The sequence below is a fragment of the Pan paniscus genome, chromosome 13, assembly GCF_029289425.2.
Source record: "Pan paniscus chromosome 13, NHGRI_mPanPan1-v2.0_pri, whole genome shotgun sequence".
Classification (NCBI taxonomy): domain Eukaryota; kingdom Metazoa; phylum Chordata; class Mammalia; order Primates; family Hominidae; genus Pan; species Pan paniscus.
Window position 1 is genome coordinate 57,058,017 of NC_073262.2, and position 17,218 is coordinate 57,075,234.

Below are 17,218 nucleotides of genomic sequence, written 5' to 3' on the forward strand. Positions count from 1 at the left end.
TAGTGTATTCTCAAGGGTATGCTTTTATTAGGCTGACTGGTTTATTTGCCCATTCCTGAGTCAGTCATTGTTATCTGGGTTATATGTAAGGATGAGAAATAGAATGCTCTAGTTATTTTGGGTGCTAATCAAAATCTGGACTGAGCAAAAGCAGGATCCCTTGGAGCTTGTTAGAAATATGGACCCTAAGGCCCCCACTCCAGACCAACTGAATCAATTTGCATATTAACTAGATTTTCTGGTGATGTGCCTTTAGTCTGTGCTCACAGATGGAACTGGAAGAGTGGGGAAGGCAATGAAACCAGCCCCATCCAAGCTGAAAGTGAAGTGGGAGTGGTTTCCCAGAGAAACTCAAGTGCTTTTACCAGAGGGCAGAATGGATGTCAGGCATGCAAAACAACAGCTATCCAATGCAATATATGATGTGTATTAGCAATTATTATATTCCAGTCATTGTACTAAACCTTTTCCAGGCATTATTTATTTAGTAGTCACAATATCTTGTAAGATATTATCAGGTAGGATACCTTATCCTTCAAAAAAGATAACTCATCATCCAAAGTTTTTGTTGAGAAGGCAGTGAGCAAAGTGATCTGAAATATGATATCAGATAGTAATAAGTGCCATGGAAAAAAATTAAGCATGATAGAGGGATAAAGACAGACCTAGGAAGATGAGAGAAAGTGATCAGTTTTGATAGGAAGGTCAGAATAAACCTGAAGAAGTAAATTTTCAGCAAAGACTTGGACCAAGTAAAGAACAACTCATGAAAGTTGCAGGGTAACACCATTACAGACAGAAAAAAAGAAGTATAAAGCCTTGAATTGTTGAATTATGAATGAACGTGGGATGTTTGAAGAAATGTAAAGAATGAAAAAAAAAGTGGGGCTTGAATGAAGATGTTACTGAAACACAGGGGTTCTGTCTGTGTCCTGCTGCTTGCTGCACTGGAAGTCAATCACCAAGACAACCAGTATTTACAGGGAAGAAGGCTTTAATAGGTTGCTGCAGCCAAGGAGACGGGAAATCAGTCTCAAATTCATCTCTTCAACTGACCAAAATTAGCGGTTGATGTAGCAGGGAAGAAATGTAACCATGTATGGGAAACTAGGAATTAGGGATAAGGAAGAGGAATTGATCAACAAGAAACAGGTAGTTAGGCAATCATGACAGGTGAGGGGGTCTGGTGTCTCACTGTCCAGATGTGGTGATCTGGTAAGTTTCAGTTCCTTTATATTATCTGGTTGGTTTCCTGAGAAAGGAACTTAGATGAGACAAATGTAATTTTCTCAAGTTTCAAGACCAGGAGGGCCATTCTTTCATGTTTATTCAAAAGAAACCATAAACATCACTTCTGTGGGACAATTGGGCTGGTTTCAAAGTGAGTATAAATGAATTCAAAAAGCCAGCCAAGAGCTATTTTCTAAAGGATCTTCAGGCAATGGTTAAGACAGATTCAATTATTCTTAGTATTATGGAAAATCACGGTACACTTTTGGGCAGGGGAGTAACATGATTTGATTTGTATTTTAAATATATTGACTAAGGAACAGGCAATAGTGAATAAAATATAGGTAGAGGAATGTAAAATGTTTTGGGGCTAGTTAGGAGACTATTGCAATGCTAGTGTAAGCAAGAGATAGGAGAAGTTAAGACCAGGATGGTAACAGTAGAGTGGCTGAGGATATATTGTGAAGTAGAGCCAACAGGAATTCCTAATGAGTTAAAAATGTATATGTGCGAGAGAAAGAAAATTATTTGTTTTTCCTTGAGAAAATCAGTGGATATTTGTGCTAGATACTGAAATGAAGAACCTTGGAGATGGAGCAAGTTGGAGAAACAAATTTTTGACTTGTCAAATTTGAGATGCTTAGTATAGATCCCAGTAAAATTATTGGGTAAACAATTGGATAACCTACTTTGAAGAGGTTTGAGTTGCAGATAAGAGTTTGGGGAACAAGTAAGATTACATATCAAACCATGGATCTGAATAATCTAATTCAGGCTCTACAGTCACTAAATCATACAGTACAAGAAAAGTCTCTCCATCTTGTAGCTGCACCCACTGGGATACAAGTCCTCCTCAGTCCCTGTGGCAAAGGAAAAGAAAGCTCTCATACTTGCTTTCCTATCTTTAAAATCAGAAGTGACATAACCCCTTTCTCTCACAGTTTGTTGGCCAGGACCAGTTAGATGTCCTTACCTAACTGCAGGGACCTGAGAAATGTAGAGGAGTACATGGAGTGTTTGTGAGGACTGTTGTCTCTTAATATGTCTCACTTCTAAGAAGAAAAACATGGATTCAGAGAGAAAAAGCCATTCTCACCAAAATGTTAAGATAGCCCACCATATTTTTTTTGTACATTTCTAAAGGTAATTTAGCATAATTATCTAGGATTAGAACAAAAGCAAGTTGCAGTGGAAATGCCAGGGGGCGGCTTAGAGGTGGCAGGATAAGAAGGCTTTTGCTTTATTCAGTAATCTCTACAATTCCCCATTAGCCACTTTTTGCCAAATCTGAAGTGGACAATTAATGTTTTCTCTGACCTCATATAAAATGGTATGCAAATGAAACTTTAAATTTTCATTTCAATCAGATAACTGCTCAGAAAAACCTTCTAGGACTTTATCTTTTAGAGCAGAGGTTGGCCACTGTGACCCATGTGCCGGAACCAGCTCACTGTCCATTTTTTAATGACCCAAGATCTGATTTTTAAGTACTTGAGGAAAAGTCAAAAGAATAATATTTCATGACATGAAAATGATGTGAAATTCATATTTCATTGTCCATAAATAAAGTTTTATTGGAAAACACATGCACAAAGAAACCCTTCTAGGAAGATATTATGGAGCCAGAACTACCAAATCTTAACATGATGAAAAAGGGAGGATGTTGATATTAAATAAGCTACCTCAATTAAATCCACCCACCTCAAAAATGAAAACAGAACACTAAAATTGACTATTAAGTCCTCTGAAGATACAGTGTTTTGCCTCCTCACCAGGCACAATGACATCTCTTTATATGATTTTGAGGAAAATGTATTCAATTATTTCAACTGTAATAATACTTAACATAATGAGAAATTCTTCTAGTGATTTATTTTTGTAAATACTAAATTGTTTTGAGCCTCTTATTTTGAAGGTTGCATTCCGGATTGGAAGTTCTGAATAGAATTATTTCGAAAGCAAATATTTATCTGTTTAAAAAGCCCAAAGACCTTGTTTTTTCTGCCCAAACACCAGCTAGGAAAATCAATATTTTCTCTTGGAAGGAAATGGTTTGGCTGCTTCAGCATCAGAATGCTTTCTAATAACACTATGGCATTTAATTTTGAAAAAACAAAAGTTCTGAAGAGACAAGAAGGTTGGAGCTAGTGAATGATGAGTTTTGAGAGTGTTGCTGCTTTGGAAAATAGTGGCTTGGTAATGGCATTAGTTAAAGACATTTAGATTGTCTAAACACTTGCTCTATTTTAGACAACAATTGGTTGGCTTTGTTACTTGGTTGGGATAGAATATCCTAAATACTAGGCCATTTTGTGCCAGCATGTTGCATAGTGGCCTTAAAGAAGAGAGTTAAACATTGAAATATTTTCAGAATATTGTAAGAATAATTGCTGTCTTGTCACAGTTATTAGTTATTTCAATCAAATGCCAATATTAATATTGAGCAAACCAAGTTGTCATAAAATTTTATATAAAAATTAGTAGCATTATTATTTCTCAACTAGAAAACATTCTTTTCTGATTTTCAGTGGAAATATTCATTTAAATATCAAATATTCTATTATGTGAAATAAAATTAATCATTTTTCATATATACATGTGAATATATTTCTGTTCATTTGTTTGTTAGTTTCTTTACACTTAGATATTTACTAACTTTTTCAAGGACAATGGTAGCTTAGAATAACTCAATAAATCAATAAAAATTAAGTTTATGGTAACTAGATAGAAGTTCAAGAAAAAGAACATATGTACAGTCTATTACGTGAATTATTCTATATAAATTTCTTATAAAATCTACAGGTGGTGAATAAGTGACTCTATGGGGAAAGTGTGAATATTAACAAAAACATTGGCACTACTAGAATTTTTTATTAAGGAGAAACAGACATATTACACAGCTCAGTTAAGCTTTGATTATGAGATACTAAATACCAATTTACATTTAGTTAATTAATTATTTAATCTAAGTAGTACAAGTACTTGGTGATAAATATTTGTATTTGAAAAGTCATAACCAATGGGAGAAGTGTTATTTATATCTATTTAATGTACTAATTCGATGGTAGTAAAAATCCAGTGTAGTAGCAGCTGCATATGCAATTGAATTTGCTGGAATTATGAAGAAGAAAACTGATAGCAAAGTAAATGTAGTAAAACAGTACTAAAACAAAAATAGCACAAACTGATTTGTGTTTCTCTGAAAAATTCCAGGTGTTGTCAAAGTGGATTATGGAGATGTGTCAGTCAGAAAAACACTAAGAGAAAATCTGAAGTGTAAGCCCTTTTCTTGGTACCTAGAAAACATCTATCCGGACTCCCAGATCCCAAGACGTTATTACTCACTTGGTGAGGTATGAATTATTTATTTTGGTTAAGTTATAAATATATTTTGCAAATGGAGCAATTTCTAAGGAGCTCAGTATTTTTTATGTTATGAAAATGCTGTAAGGGATTTTTAATTAGATCTATTTTAAACAACTTCTCATATTTCAAGGACCATGAAGTCTTCATCATAAGGAATCATAAAAATGAGCAGAAATTTTAACATTGAACAAAAAAAAATTTTTTTTAACACTTCTAAAGCTTTTGGTCATTTACATTCTTAAAATTTACTGTGTACCCCAAACACCTTTTGTTCATGTGGGTTACAACTATTATTAATATTTACTGTATTTAAATTAAAACTGAGAACTTTAAAACCCATTTTTTACTAATTAAACGTTATATAATAAACAATTACATGTTAATGTAAGTAACATATTTTTGAAAAGTTAATATATTTTTTCCAAGCAAAATCAAGTAATGATAAGAGAGTACCATTGATTGTATTTTTGTAAATTGCATTAATGTCTGGCTTAATAGAAGATAGCTGGATTGTCATATGTGCTTCGGTATTCCACCTATTGCTGCAATACAAGGCAGTCTATTACAATAGCCTCTAGAAAACTCTTATACACTCAGGAGAATGTGAAAGTGAAAACTGCAAGTAATATCTTGGTACTATAACAAAAGTGGTATTGACGTTGTAGACACTCTGAGAACCATTGATCTGCACCATTCTTTTCTATGTATCTATTTTACCTTGAAATACAAAAATGACTTCATTATAACTATACAAACATGTATATAATGTATGTATAATATATAATATATTCATACTATAGATAATTATATATAATATATTCCTGTATTCATCTCATAGATTGATGATTATATATAATATATTCCTATATAGCATATATATCTCAATTGGTCAAAACAAGAATTATATTTCCTTTATGAATTATATCCTCCATATTGATAATTTTCCACTGAATAGGAATCAAAGCTACCTTAATATTGGTTGTGATTAAAGCATTTCAAGAGCAATAAATAGGCCGGGAGCGGTGGTTCACGCCTGTAATCCCAGCACTTCAGGAGGCCAAGGCAGGCGGATCATGAGCTCAGGAGATCGACACCATCCTGGCTAACACAGTGAAACCCCGTCTCTACTAAAAATACAAAAAAAAACCTAGCCAGGCGTGGTGGCAGGCACCTGTAGTCCCAGCTACTAGGGAGGCTGAGGCAGGAGAATGGTGTGCACCCAGGAGGCGGAGCTTGCAATGAGCCGAGATCGCGCCACTGCACTCCAGCATGGGCGACAGAGTGAGACTCCAACAACAACAAAAATAAAAGCAATAAATATGCACTTAGGAAATAATTATCAAGTAAACATATTCTTAGATTTAAAATGCCATTGTTGTAGACCATAATGGTAGAATATCTGAAAATGTATATGGGTTAATCTAATACTTTTTTGGGTCATCTTCCTTAATGCTCTGTAACTTTATAAACATATCTTACTTACAATTAACTAGAAAAAATGAAAGAAAAAAATACTTGAGGTGACTGGAACCCTAGCTGAATCGTTTTTAATGACTGATTTAAGTGCCATATTCATGCCTTATTGTCCAAGTCTCCACTTCCTCATTAGCCATATAAATATCTCTCTATAGAGCTTGATTTACATATATTTAACTTTCATCTGAATAATGTAGTGAAAAATTTCACGTGTAATAGCATTGATTTACCACTGTCTAAGTGTATGACTTTAGACTAGTCACTTAGTCCTGTACCTCAAAGTATTTTTTTGTTTGTTTTTATTGGAGAAGGGGGTATTGTTGCTATCATTTTCAAATGTGTAACATCCTCATGTTGGCACTGATCTCACAGGGATTTATATTTCATGCAGAAAATATACTACAGTGCTTTTTAAAATAGAATAGTCCTTGCATGTTAGTTATTATAAATCACTGAAGATCTCTGATAAAATATCTAATACCCTTATCACTTTATTGAAAATTTGTTTGAACATTCATGAACCTGACTATATCCTCAGAAGAAAGGAGTTTTTCTATTCTTATTATAAAATGTTTCTGTCACTGTTGTCAGTGGACCCAAATCATTAGTAAACATCGATTCCTTTTTCTAAAAGGAGGAATGACCAAGGGCTATAACAGGACAGAAATGAGCAAAGAGGACTTTTGGAAATTCTCTGGGGCCACCAAGGTGACTCCTGAGAAAGACTCAGGGCTCTGTAACAGAACTAGATGTTTAGTTCCAAGTTAAAAATCCAATTTTATGCTGTCCTGCACTATATCAAGGAAACCTAATTCACTTTCTAAAATGTAAAAATAAAATATAGTGTGGGCAAATTCCTTTGTACAAACTACTGATTTCAAATAAGCTATCTTCTGCAATGGATCAGGTGACCATATTTTAATCTGTAGAAATACTTTAGGAAAAGATTTTAAAGAGAGGAATTGAGCCTTTCATAGCATCTAAAAGAGGCAGTATGGTGTATTGAAAACATTCCAGCCCCTGAAGTCAAGCATAGGAGGGTTCAAATCCTAGCCTTACAGCTTTGATTTTGAGTGGCATTAAGTATCCTCTCTACTATCTCTGTCAACAGAATAAAGATAATAATACTGGGTTATAGTGATGACTGAAGACATAAAACATCTAGCCCAATGCCTGGCAAGAATAGTAACATACCAGTAGTTACAGTTATTATATCTACCATTTATTGATTTCCTATGCCAACAGTTATTCTAGGTGCTTTAGATGAATTAAGTAGAAATTAGAACAACTTTCATGACTTGGATTTTATTATCGCAGGGTTAATAAGGAAACTGACACACAGAAAGTTTATGTGCTTGGCCTATAGGTCACACAGCTAGTTAACTATTGAAGTTAGGATAAATTACGTGCTAGTCCAACACTAAGGCTCACTTTTTCTTATAACTAGAAGGAGAAATCGATGATTTTATTATATTTTAATCATTCAAAATGTTTTTATTAAATAAATAAGAGCATGAAACTGAGTGTGTTGGCATGTGCCCGTGGTCACAGCTATTCAAGTGGCTGAGGCAGTAGTATGGCTTGAGCCCAGGAGTTCAAGACCAGCTGACTAACATAGTGAGAACCCATCTCTATTTAATAAAAATAAAAAAAGAACTTGAGCTATGTCTTAGTCCATTAGGGCTGCTATACCAAAATACCTTAGATTGGGTAATTTATAAATAATATAAATTTATTTGTCATAGTTCTGGAGATTAGGAAGTCCAAGATCAAGGTGCCAACCGATTTAGTGTCTGGTAAAGGCTTCTAGGATGGCACGTTGTTGCTAAGTCCTCATATGGAAAAAGAGGCAAATGATATATCCTCACATGGACAAAGGGGCAAGACAGCTCCCTTCAACCTCTTTTATAAGGGCACTAATCCCATTCATAAGGATGAAGCCCTCGTGACTTACACACTTCCTAAAAGTCTCCACCTCTTGCATCTTCTGATTCATAGTTAGACATGTTATCTCTTGGGCCACTGGTCCTCTTGGCTGCACCTCTTAATACCACTACAATGGGGATTAGATTTCACCATGAATTTTGGATAAAGGCATTCAGACCATATCAAACTAAACCTTTTGTTATATGTTGAAAATACAAAGTCAAATAAGGAAAGACCTTTACTCTTAAGCCTTTCTACCAAAATAGGGATGCAGAGGTGGGTAGGGCAAGAGAGAATCAAACAAGTAAAGAAATTCAGTAGAAGTAAAAGATGCCCTGCATGGGTTATATGGTATAACGGCTGTTTAAAAAACCTGATACATTTAAGAGATAAATTAAGTTCTGTGCTTTCTGGAGTATTAATGTACTGTAGTTTTCTACTTTAAAACTAGCCTTAAAGAAATGCAATCCAGCATCTGTTTCCATGGAAACAGAAGGACAAATTCACCAAGCACTACCTCCTAATTCAATTTTGCATGGCCACGTATACATAATTTAAGATGGACATTTTGATAATGAGTTAGAGTTGAACTGTTAATGAACAACAGTCATTTTCTAAAGCTTTTTCCTTCTTACTGCCTGTTATTAACCTTTATTGGAAAAATGTAAAAAGATAATCTTTCCTTATGTATAAGACACTTTCTCTTAAATAATTAGAGTCCCAAAGCAATATCAGGTGTTCAAGCTACTTGCCATCAAAACAAGAACAATATTTCTTTGCAGTATATTCATTTGTACTTCTCACTGAGTTTGAAATGAAATTGTGTGGCTTTAACAATTTATATATTTTTAACTTCAATATTTTTCAAACTCTATTTGATATTGCTGTGTATTGGTGAATAAAAATGTTTCCTTGTCAATTTCCTTTTATAACTTTCCTTGCTGTATTGGAATATATAGAGGCAAATATGGTATTCAGTTTCTCTATTATATACCATCACCAAAGTCAATAGTTATTGATATCAGATATCTGTATCTTAATTTGTTTTATGTTTGCATCTTACTCAAGTAATTGAAATATTACTTTATCCAGCCCATGAATTACATGCAGTTTCCAATGGGAAGTTAAAAGCTGTGCAATTGCTTTGAACTAAAACCTTTAAGTAAGTTAATGAAGCATGTGTCTTTTAGACTCAGTAAGCAGATCATAATGGAATAAGGAAGTTGAGCTCTTTGCAGCATTAAATTCTCTCTTAACTAGCCCTGAAGCTTATGTAGATTTAACATGCTGGGTTCTGATCTTGTAAATTTAAGTTTAAGATTGAAAGAAATGGCACTCTAAAATAGAATGTCTCAGCCCAAATTTTTGGGTTATGACAGGCTTTCTGAAAAAAAATACATTGTGAACTAAAATTGAACACAATCTGAAGGCAAATGAAGGAGATGAGGATTTCAGGAGCCAAGTGACAACTCTTGGTGCTTAAAATTTGCATTTGCATGTTGCTTTGAAGATGTTTCGACATTAGCGTACGCATTTTGTATTGTGTACTTAACCTCAGGGTTTCTTTTTCCTCTTGTATCCTTTAGCCATAGTAAGTAGTTAAAGTTCTTGCATATATTGGTATTGTATTCCTTAAATATTGCTGAAGAGCAAATTTACATAATGGAAAATAGACATCCATGAAGCTGCTAGGCTGCAGAGATTAAGGGTAAAATCAGTTACTGCCAAATGCAGAAGCTAAAACGCTTAAAAGTTTACCCTTTCTGTTGGTAATCAGATCTATTTATAGATCACAGTCTTCTTGGCCCTTTAATAGGATGACCAGCAAGAAAGCCTTATTTTAGGTGACTTACGTAAATGCGGACATTTTTCTGTTCATTTTATTAGCAAAATTCTTGGGGACTCAGTAGCTAATTTTTATCCCAGGGTTTCTGAATATGTGTATGTGTAAGGAGAATATGTCACCCTTTATTGGATGGCTACCTTAAAGTATGTTGGGCTAGGCAACTCACCTGTGAACAAAGTGAGCTATTTTTATTACTTGAAAATATTGTATTTTTTTAACTTCATATTTCTAATAAACTAAAATTCATTCTAATTTTATTACTTAAATGTGTACTGGCACAAACAGCTGCAACAAACTATATGCCAGTTTGGCATTTATTCAATTCTCTCAGGATTTTGGTTGTCACTGTTTTTGTTATCCACCAAATAAATTAAATTGTTTATTTTGCTATGTTCTTTACTTTTGGGGGGAAGGGATTTCAGATATCAGATAACAATAATTTTTGAATCTCACAGTCATTAATCAAGGACCTTCTAAATCCAGTTCTGCATAAGTGAAGTCAACTTGAATTGTTTCAATATACAGATTTTGTTCTCATCTTTCTGATTTATTCACAATTAGATTAAACAGAAAATATACTTTAAATGCATATCCACAAGAGCAATCATATTATGGAAATATTAACATTAAGCTCTGGAATTCACTGCAAATGTGCTTATTTCTGTCTTTACAAAGAAAAGAGAAAACAAATGAGGTTGACATTTGTAAAATAATGATAAAAAATAATATGCAATTGAAGGATAAACGTATGTTGGGATAATTAAAGTAAAATAATGCTAGTTTAAGTTTAGACTGTCTTATCTTTAGAATGGATTTTCTATGAGTTTTTAAAACGGAAAGATTGGTGGTGGGGGCGTGGGCAGTATATATCTCTCTCTTTTAGAAATGGAATTCTCATTGCTACTTGCTTTTACATTCCAGCAGAGGGAGCAAAAGCTAGTGAACAAATTATATAAGTGATACGAACACTACCAATGATGCTGCAATGCACAGAAACATTTAGAAAAAGTCTTGCTGATTTCAAACATCAAAACACAAGTGGGAAAAATGCCCTCAAGTCTGTGTCATTAAGAATTGTTTTCAAGCAATAAAAGATTATGTGTAAACATAGAAATCTCAAAGCAGACAGCCAATTAAAGTTAAAACTATCTTGGCCTTGTGCCATATATTCAAAGCTCTACCGTAACATAAAGAATGAGTCAAAAAAGTTTACCAGATCTTAGAGCTACCAGTGTGCGCTACTATTTTGATTCAAGTTCTGGAACAGACTTTGTAAAGAATTTTTAATGGATAAAGTTCTTTAGTTGTTGGTTGCTTTGATTTTTCTCAGGATTAATGACATGACCAAGCCATTCTTACTGTCAGGTAATATGGTACCGGTGACAAAATTGCATCTTTTCTGAAATTTTACTTCTTCCCTTGAACAACATTCTTTGTGAATATATATTTGAGGTCTCAAGGTGTTCTTAGAAAAATTCTGATTTTAAAATTATACATGATCCTCCTAAATTTGATTATCCTTTACATCTCAAAAGATGAGATCCATAGTTTCAACTCTCCCATATGCTAGTATTGAGATACACGTTAAGATTTGTTTGTTAAGAATTGTTAGAAAACACCAGTGACCATTTTTGTATTTTGAAGACAATATAGCAGATGCCTACAGGGTTGGGCTCGCTCACTCGGGAACAATTTATGTGCTTCTATCTGCCCCTTAGGTGTGCATGGCTTTAAAAAAATCTGAATATTTTAGGCCTAGTGATAAAAACCTTTCAGATTTTAGGCCAGGCATGGTGGTTTACGCCTGCAACCTAGCACTTTGGGAGGCCGAGGCAGGCGGATCACTTGAGATCAGGAGTTTGAGACCAGCCTGGCCAGCATGGTAAAACCACATTTCTATTACAAATACAAAAATTAGGCAGTTGTGATGGAATTCCATGCCTGTAGTCCCAGCTAATTGAGAGACTGAGACATGAAAATCACTTGAACCTGGGAGTTGGAGGTTGCAGTGATCTGAGATCACACTGCTGCACCCCAGCCTGGGTGACAGAGCTGGACTCCATCTCAAAAAAAAACAAAAACGAAAAAAAAGCTTTCAGATATTGTCTCTATCCCAGGTGATATGTCCCTCTTATTTGTTTAAGATGGCAATTGATATCCTGATTTCCTGACACTCTGTCCTCCACACTGCTTATCTCTCAGGTCACCCTGGACATAGATAGAAATTATTTGCCTGACCTCAGCTCATCAGGATGGCACTAAGCATAAAGAATACTTTGTTTTTAGGCTTTTTGACCTGGTCCCAGGCCTAATACCAGGTTGCCTTTATGTATCTTGTTTCATGTGTCTTCACCTGTTGTCTAGATAACCTCTGGTTAGCTCTGTTCAAGCAGAACTGAGTCCTCCCTTGCTCCTTCCAGGCCTCCGTTCTAACAAACACTGCCTGCCTGTCTGGAAGTCAGGACTGGCAATTCCCAGACTCAATAGAATACCTTTAAGTTTTGTTTTGGCAAATTAGTTAACCTCTCTGTATCTTAATGTTTTTGTTTGTAAAACGGGAGTAATAGGTTGGCACATACAATTCAAATAGTTTCTAATTTATATTATTATTATCATCATATTGGAGGTGGTAGTGGTTGTCTCTCTTTTCTCCCTGTGGCAGGTTTCCTAAACCATTGACTCCTGTCTATTGCTATTCTCCCAGATTCTACATCCAGCCAGACTTGACTTCAGTTCCTATTTTGTATCCACTTAGCACCTGCTGCATTCTGAAGGACAAGTAATATTACACATCCACAAAGTACAAAACCACATTGAATGTGGAGTAGTTAGAATGTGCCAGAAATAGGATAGGCTTCTTTTCATGCAGTCTTCCCAAGATAAGTCTATTCTGGAATTCTGGAAAAATTGGTGGCAGCAATGACATTATGTGTGAATCTCTGAATTTTCCCATTAAAACAGAAAATGACTAGAACAGCAAAACTTAAAAAAATGACAAACAATTTTGACAACAAATTTAGGTGGCAAAGTGTTCTCACAAATTCTCAAATATGAGCTGACATTGTCATGAACCACATGATACTACAATTTTTGCAGGAGACAACAGAGGAAAGCAATGAGGTATATGATGGAAATGAGGTCAGGATAAACACCCAATTTTCTAATAGATACTCATGAGAAATTGTTTCAGGCCAATTGGATAATAGTAGCTGAAAACGGGAGAAGTACTTTGCAGGTGAGAAAAAAAACTCCTCTCTAATATCTGAAGGGTCTGAACAGTCTGCAGTCTGTGAATTCTTGAAACTCACTAGCTGAAGCTCCTTCTCAGAAGACACTTCGGGGAATAAAGCCCAACTAGAGTGGGAGGAAAAGGAAATGAATGGTCCAGATTAAAATGGGTGAGGTAAATGGGGTCAGGAGGTCTCAAGAAATAGAAGGGTAATTTTTTTTTAACACTTCAAAAACTACAGAAAAAGGTGTTCTATATTTGTGAAATTAGAAATGGTCTTTTGATCAATCATTTCCCCTTAAAAGACTAGGAAAATTGATCTTATGCAAAAAAGGAAAGAAGGAAGAACAAAAGGAAGAGAGAAAAGAAAAACTAGAAAAGCATGACTGATGTAAGAAAAAGATAGTAAGAAGTAGAATGGTATCTCTGCAAACAATGCAAGCACACCAGTACTTTATGCTCATAAGACAGAGGAAAAGTGTAATCTAATATTTCAAAAGATGCTAAAATAAATGCTCTAAATGATAGAATATAGAAAAGAACAACATAAATCAATTTAGAAAAACTGAAATGCGCAACTATAATGCAGGAAAGAATCAGAAATCAAAGACTAAATCATTTCAGAAATGAAGGCCAAACTTGTAAGAACACATGAGTGAATAATACCAAGAGAGCATGCCATAAGAATTTTAGAAAAGAAAAAGGAGCAACTAAAAAAATAAAAATTGGAAACTAAATTGTTCAATTGAAAGTGACACATGTAGAAGATAAGCAACAAGACCCAAAATATTAGGATTTCCTAAAGAGAAAAACCAATGAAATAAAATGAACATTAATAACTCTAGGCAGGGTGCAGTGGCTCACACCTGTAATCCCAGCACCTTGGGAGGATGAGGCTGGTGGATTACCTGAGGTCAGGATTTCGAGACCAGCCTGACCAATATGATGTAACCCCATCTCTTCTTAAAAAAAAAAAAAAAAAAATTTTGACCAGGTGTGATGGTGGGCGCCTGTAATCCCAGCTACTTGGGAAGCTGAGGCAGAGAATTGCCACCACTGCACTCCAGCCTGGGCGACAGAGTGAGACTCTATCTCGAAAAATAAAATAATGACTATAATTCCGGGAAACTTTTCTGAAAATAAAATTGCAACGATATTGTGAAAAGGAACACTACATCCCTGCGAGAGTGATCCATAATGAGTAATGTCAAGATACATTGTAGTAAATCTCCCAAACTTAAAAGATAAAAAAATCAGTGTGGCTTCGAGGGAAATAGATACTTGTAAGAATGAAGGGGGGAAAATCCCAGATTGTCATCAGAGTTTTCAAAGGAATCCTTTACTCTGGAAGTAAATGGAGTAACATTTAAAAGGTAGTCAAGTTTGGTGAGTCATGGATTTTAGATCTATCAAAGTGATTTTCGAGTATAGCAGCCACACATATAATTATCAACATGCAAGAACTCAAGACTATTGTTCCTGGTAAATAGAAATAGCATTTGCCCACTTGTTCAGGCCCAAAGCTTGGCATGTTTCTTGATGTCTTTATTTGTCTTATAACTCACATTCGATTCAATGGAAAGTTCCAGTGGCTCTACCTTCAAAATATATCTGAAATTGGACCTTCCACCCCCATTGTTATTCTGTTAATCACCATCATCTCTTGCTGGCATGACTACAGTGGCCTCCTTCCTTGTTTCTCTGCTTCCAGTCTTTCTTCCCTCTAGTCTGCTCTTTGCACAACAGCCACAATAAGCTACTATTATACCATGCCTATGCTAAAACTCTCATGTTTCCTTACATTACTTAGTCTGGGATACCTCTCTAACCTGCCCCTTGCTCACTGCAATGGTGGTACAAGGCTAGTCCGTTATTTCACTCAGTACTGTCCAACTACAGGAAGCATCCGTTTGCTGTTCCCCTGCCCAAAATGTCCTTCCATAGATGAAAATATGGTTGCTCTCCTCTTCATTAAACGTCTTTTCAAGTGTCTTTATTCCAACTGACCTTTCCTTTCTAAAATAGTACCATCTCCTTCACTTTATCTACCCTTACTATGCTTTATATTTCTTCGCAGGACTTCTTGATTTTCTGACATATTACAAATCTATTTATTTGTTGCTCTCTTCCCTTCTAAAACATAAGCTTTATGAAGGAAGAGACTGTGTTTATTTTGTTCCTTTCTGTCTCCTCAGCACCTCAGGTAGTGCCTGGTATGAGATATACATTTTCCTGATACTACTACTCAATTGAATAAATGAATTCACAAGAGGTGTTACATACTAAAACATTAAAGTGTTATCTTTTGTAGAAAATAGATCAATAATAGGTTGTTACTGAAGACAAAATATTTTGGAGCCATTCTTAAAGGTTTTTCTTAATTTGTCAAAGAGTAAGAGGGCATGCATCTCCGATAAGTCCCTTTCCAGTACCACTGGCTGAATATGTACTAGGCTGAATATGGCTTTGAATTTTCTGCTTTCCAGCAAAGAGAGAAAGCCTTACAAACAATTCAAGCTGTAACCCCTGTAATTATTAATTAGTGCCTATTCAAGTACCAAGTACCTAGCAGAGATTCTTCTAATCAGATTGCATACCTTACATCTAAAAATGAATTAGTCATTTTGTGAGATATGTATTTCTCTAAGTATAATGGCATTATACTGTCCTACACTCTTTTAGGAACTAAATGGCAATAATGTATAATCTTATTTTCAAGAAATCTTCCTTTTATGAAAAGTCAATAAAACTGATGTAAGGGATTTAAAAATAATTCAACTTATATAATTTGATCAGACTATGTGCAACCTATACCATCCTATTTACTACATCATACTACAATTTATCAGTTGTTACCTTCCTTAATCCTCTCCAGCTGCAGGTCCTGAAAGGTCTTTTGCCTATAGGTTCAATCCCTTCTAGTGTCTGGACCACCTGAAATCAGATTGAGAATATATTTCAGCCCTATATGAACTGGTACGGGTTTTGCTTCTAGAAGCCCGTGCCCTTTCCTTGTAATATTCAGTGTGCGTTGTGTCTTTTTTAATGGGTTGCTGCTCAGACTTTTTTTATGAAAACACATATAACTCTGCTCTAAATCTCAGCCCCTTGAAACAGGGCTTGATGACTCTGTCCAGCTTTTTCTAACTTTTACCAAATGGAAATTCTGATCCATACTATTCTCAGTTATTGATGGGGGCCTTAATGCAAGTCATACCACTTCCCCCAACTCCAGGTACTAGTACTTGGCCATGAGGTTCTGCACCACAGAAAAAGTGAATTGTATAAACCAAATTCATCCTCTATATGTTTATGTAATAAGTTTCTCGTCTTATTCATTAGCCAATGTGAGGAAACACATACTCAGAGCATAGATAAGTAAATATATGTGTCCAATAATTCTACCAAGTGAACAGTAAAATATGCATGTCTATGGTTCAGAGATACAAACTTCTCAAAAGCAGAGTGGACAAGCATAAATACATACTTGGGGTTGAGACTAAGTAAAAATCTGAAATATCCCATTTATTAGAAGGTTGAAGGTTTTTTCTTTTTTGCATTCATTTGTTCTTGATTCAGTCAGATTAGTATCTTTAAAGTCAATTACTGGTTTCGTAATTACATTTGGCACAAATATGTATTAACTTTATGTTAATTATGGGACTAATGCCATGTTAGAATGTAAACCAAGAACTTTATGTCTGTAGTCAGCAATTCAATCTTGCTTTTGAGGAATTTGTAATGTGAAATCACTGTTTAGCATTGTAATAGCTTTCCTTAGGGTCAAGCACTTCCCAATAAGTTTGACATTAGGCATGAAAGAAGATGCATGAAAATGTTTTACTCACAGATATAAACAGTGTAATCTTTATTAACACACAGAATGGAACATACAGTAATGAAGCAATCTAAAAAGAACATAAATTTCAATATTTAGCCAATTTGTTTTTATTTCCTTCCATGCAATAGTATAGGAGTTCAAGAATAGTCGATGGTTATTTGAGTGGAATATGAAAAGTGTGTCCTAATTTTCAGAGGATTTGGGGAAGAATTCCTAATTCATAATATGCAGCTGCTTCCTTCTTCTGTGATACTATGCTATAAACAGGGAATGTTTCTTGATTAGATGCCAGTGCCAATTCTGT

The 17,218-nt window shown here is 34.9% G+C and overlaps 1 protein-coding gene across 8 annotated transcripts in view; it reads left to right on the forward strand.

Moving 5' to 3' along the window:
* Positions 1–17,218, forward strand: part of GALNT13 (polypeptide N-acetylgalactosaminyltransferase 13) — a 1,108,472-nt gene that overhangs the window by 1,044,459 nt on the left and 46,795 nt on the right. For all 8 annotated transcript variants that reach the window (XM_063595199.1, XM_055108593.2, XM_055108595.2 and 5 more), the window contains one exon: positions 4,444–4,583. In XM_063595199.1, the coding sequence (XP_063451269.1) occupies positions 4,444–4,583 (140 nt within the window). The remainder of the gene's footprint in view (positions 1–4,443; positions 4,584–17,218) is intronic.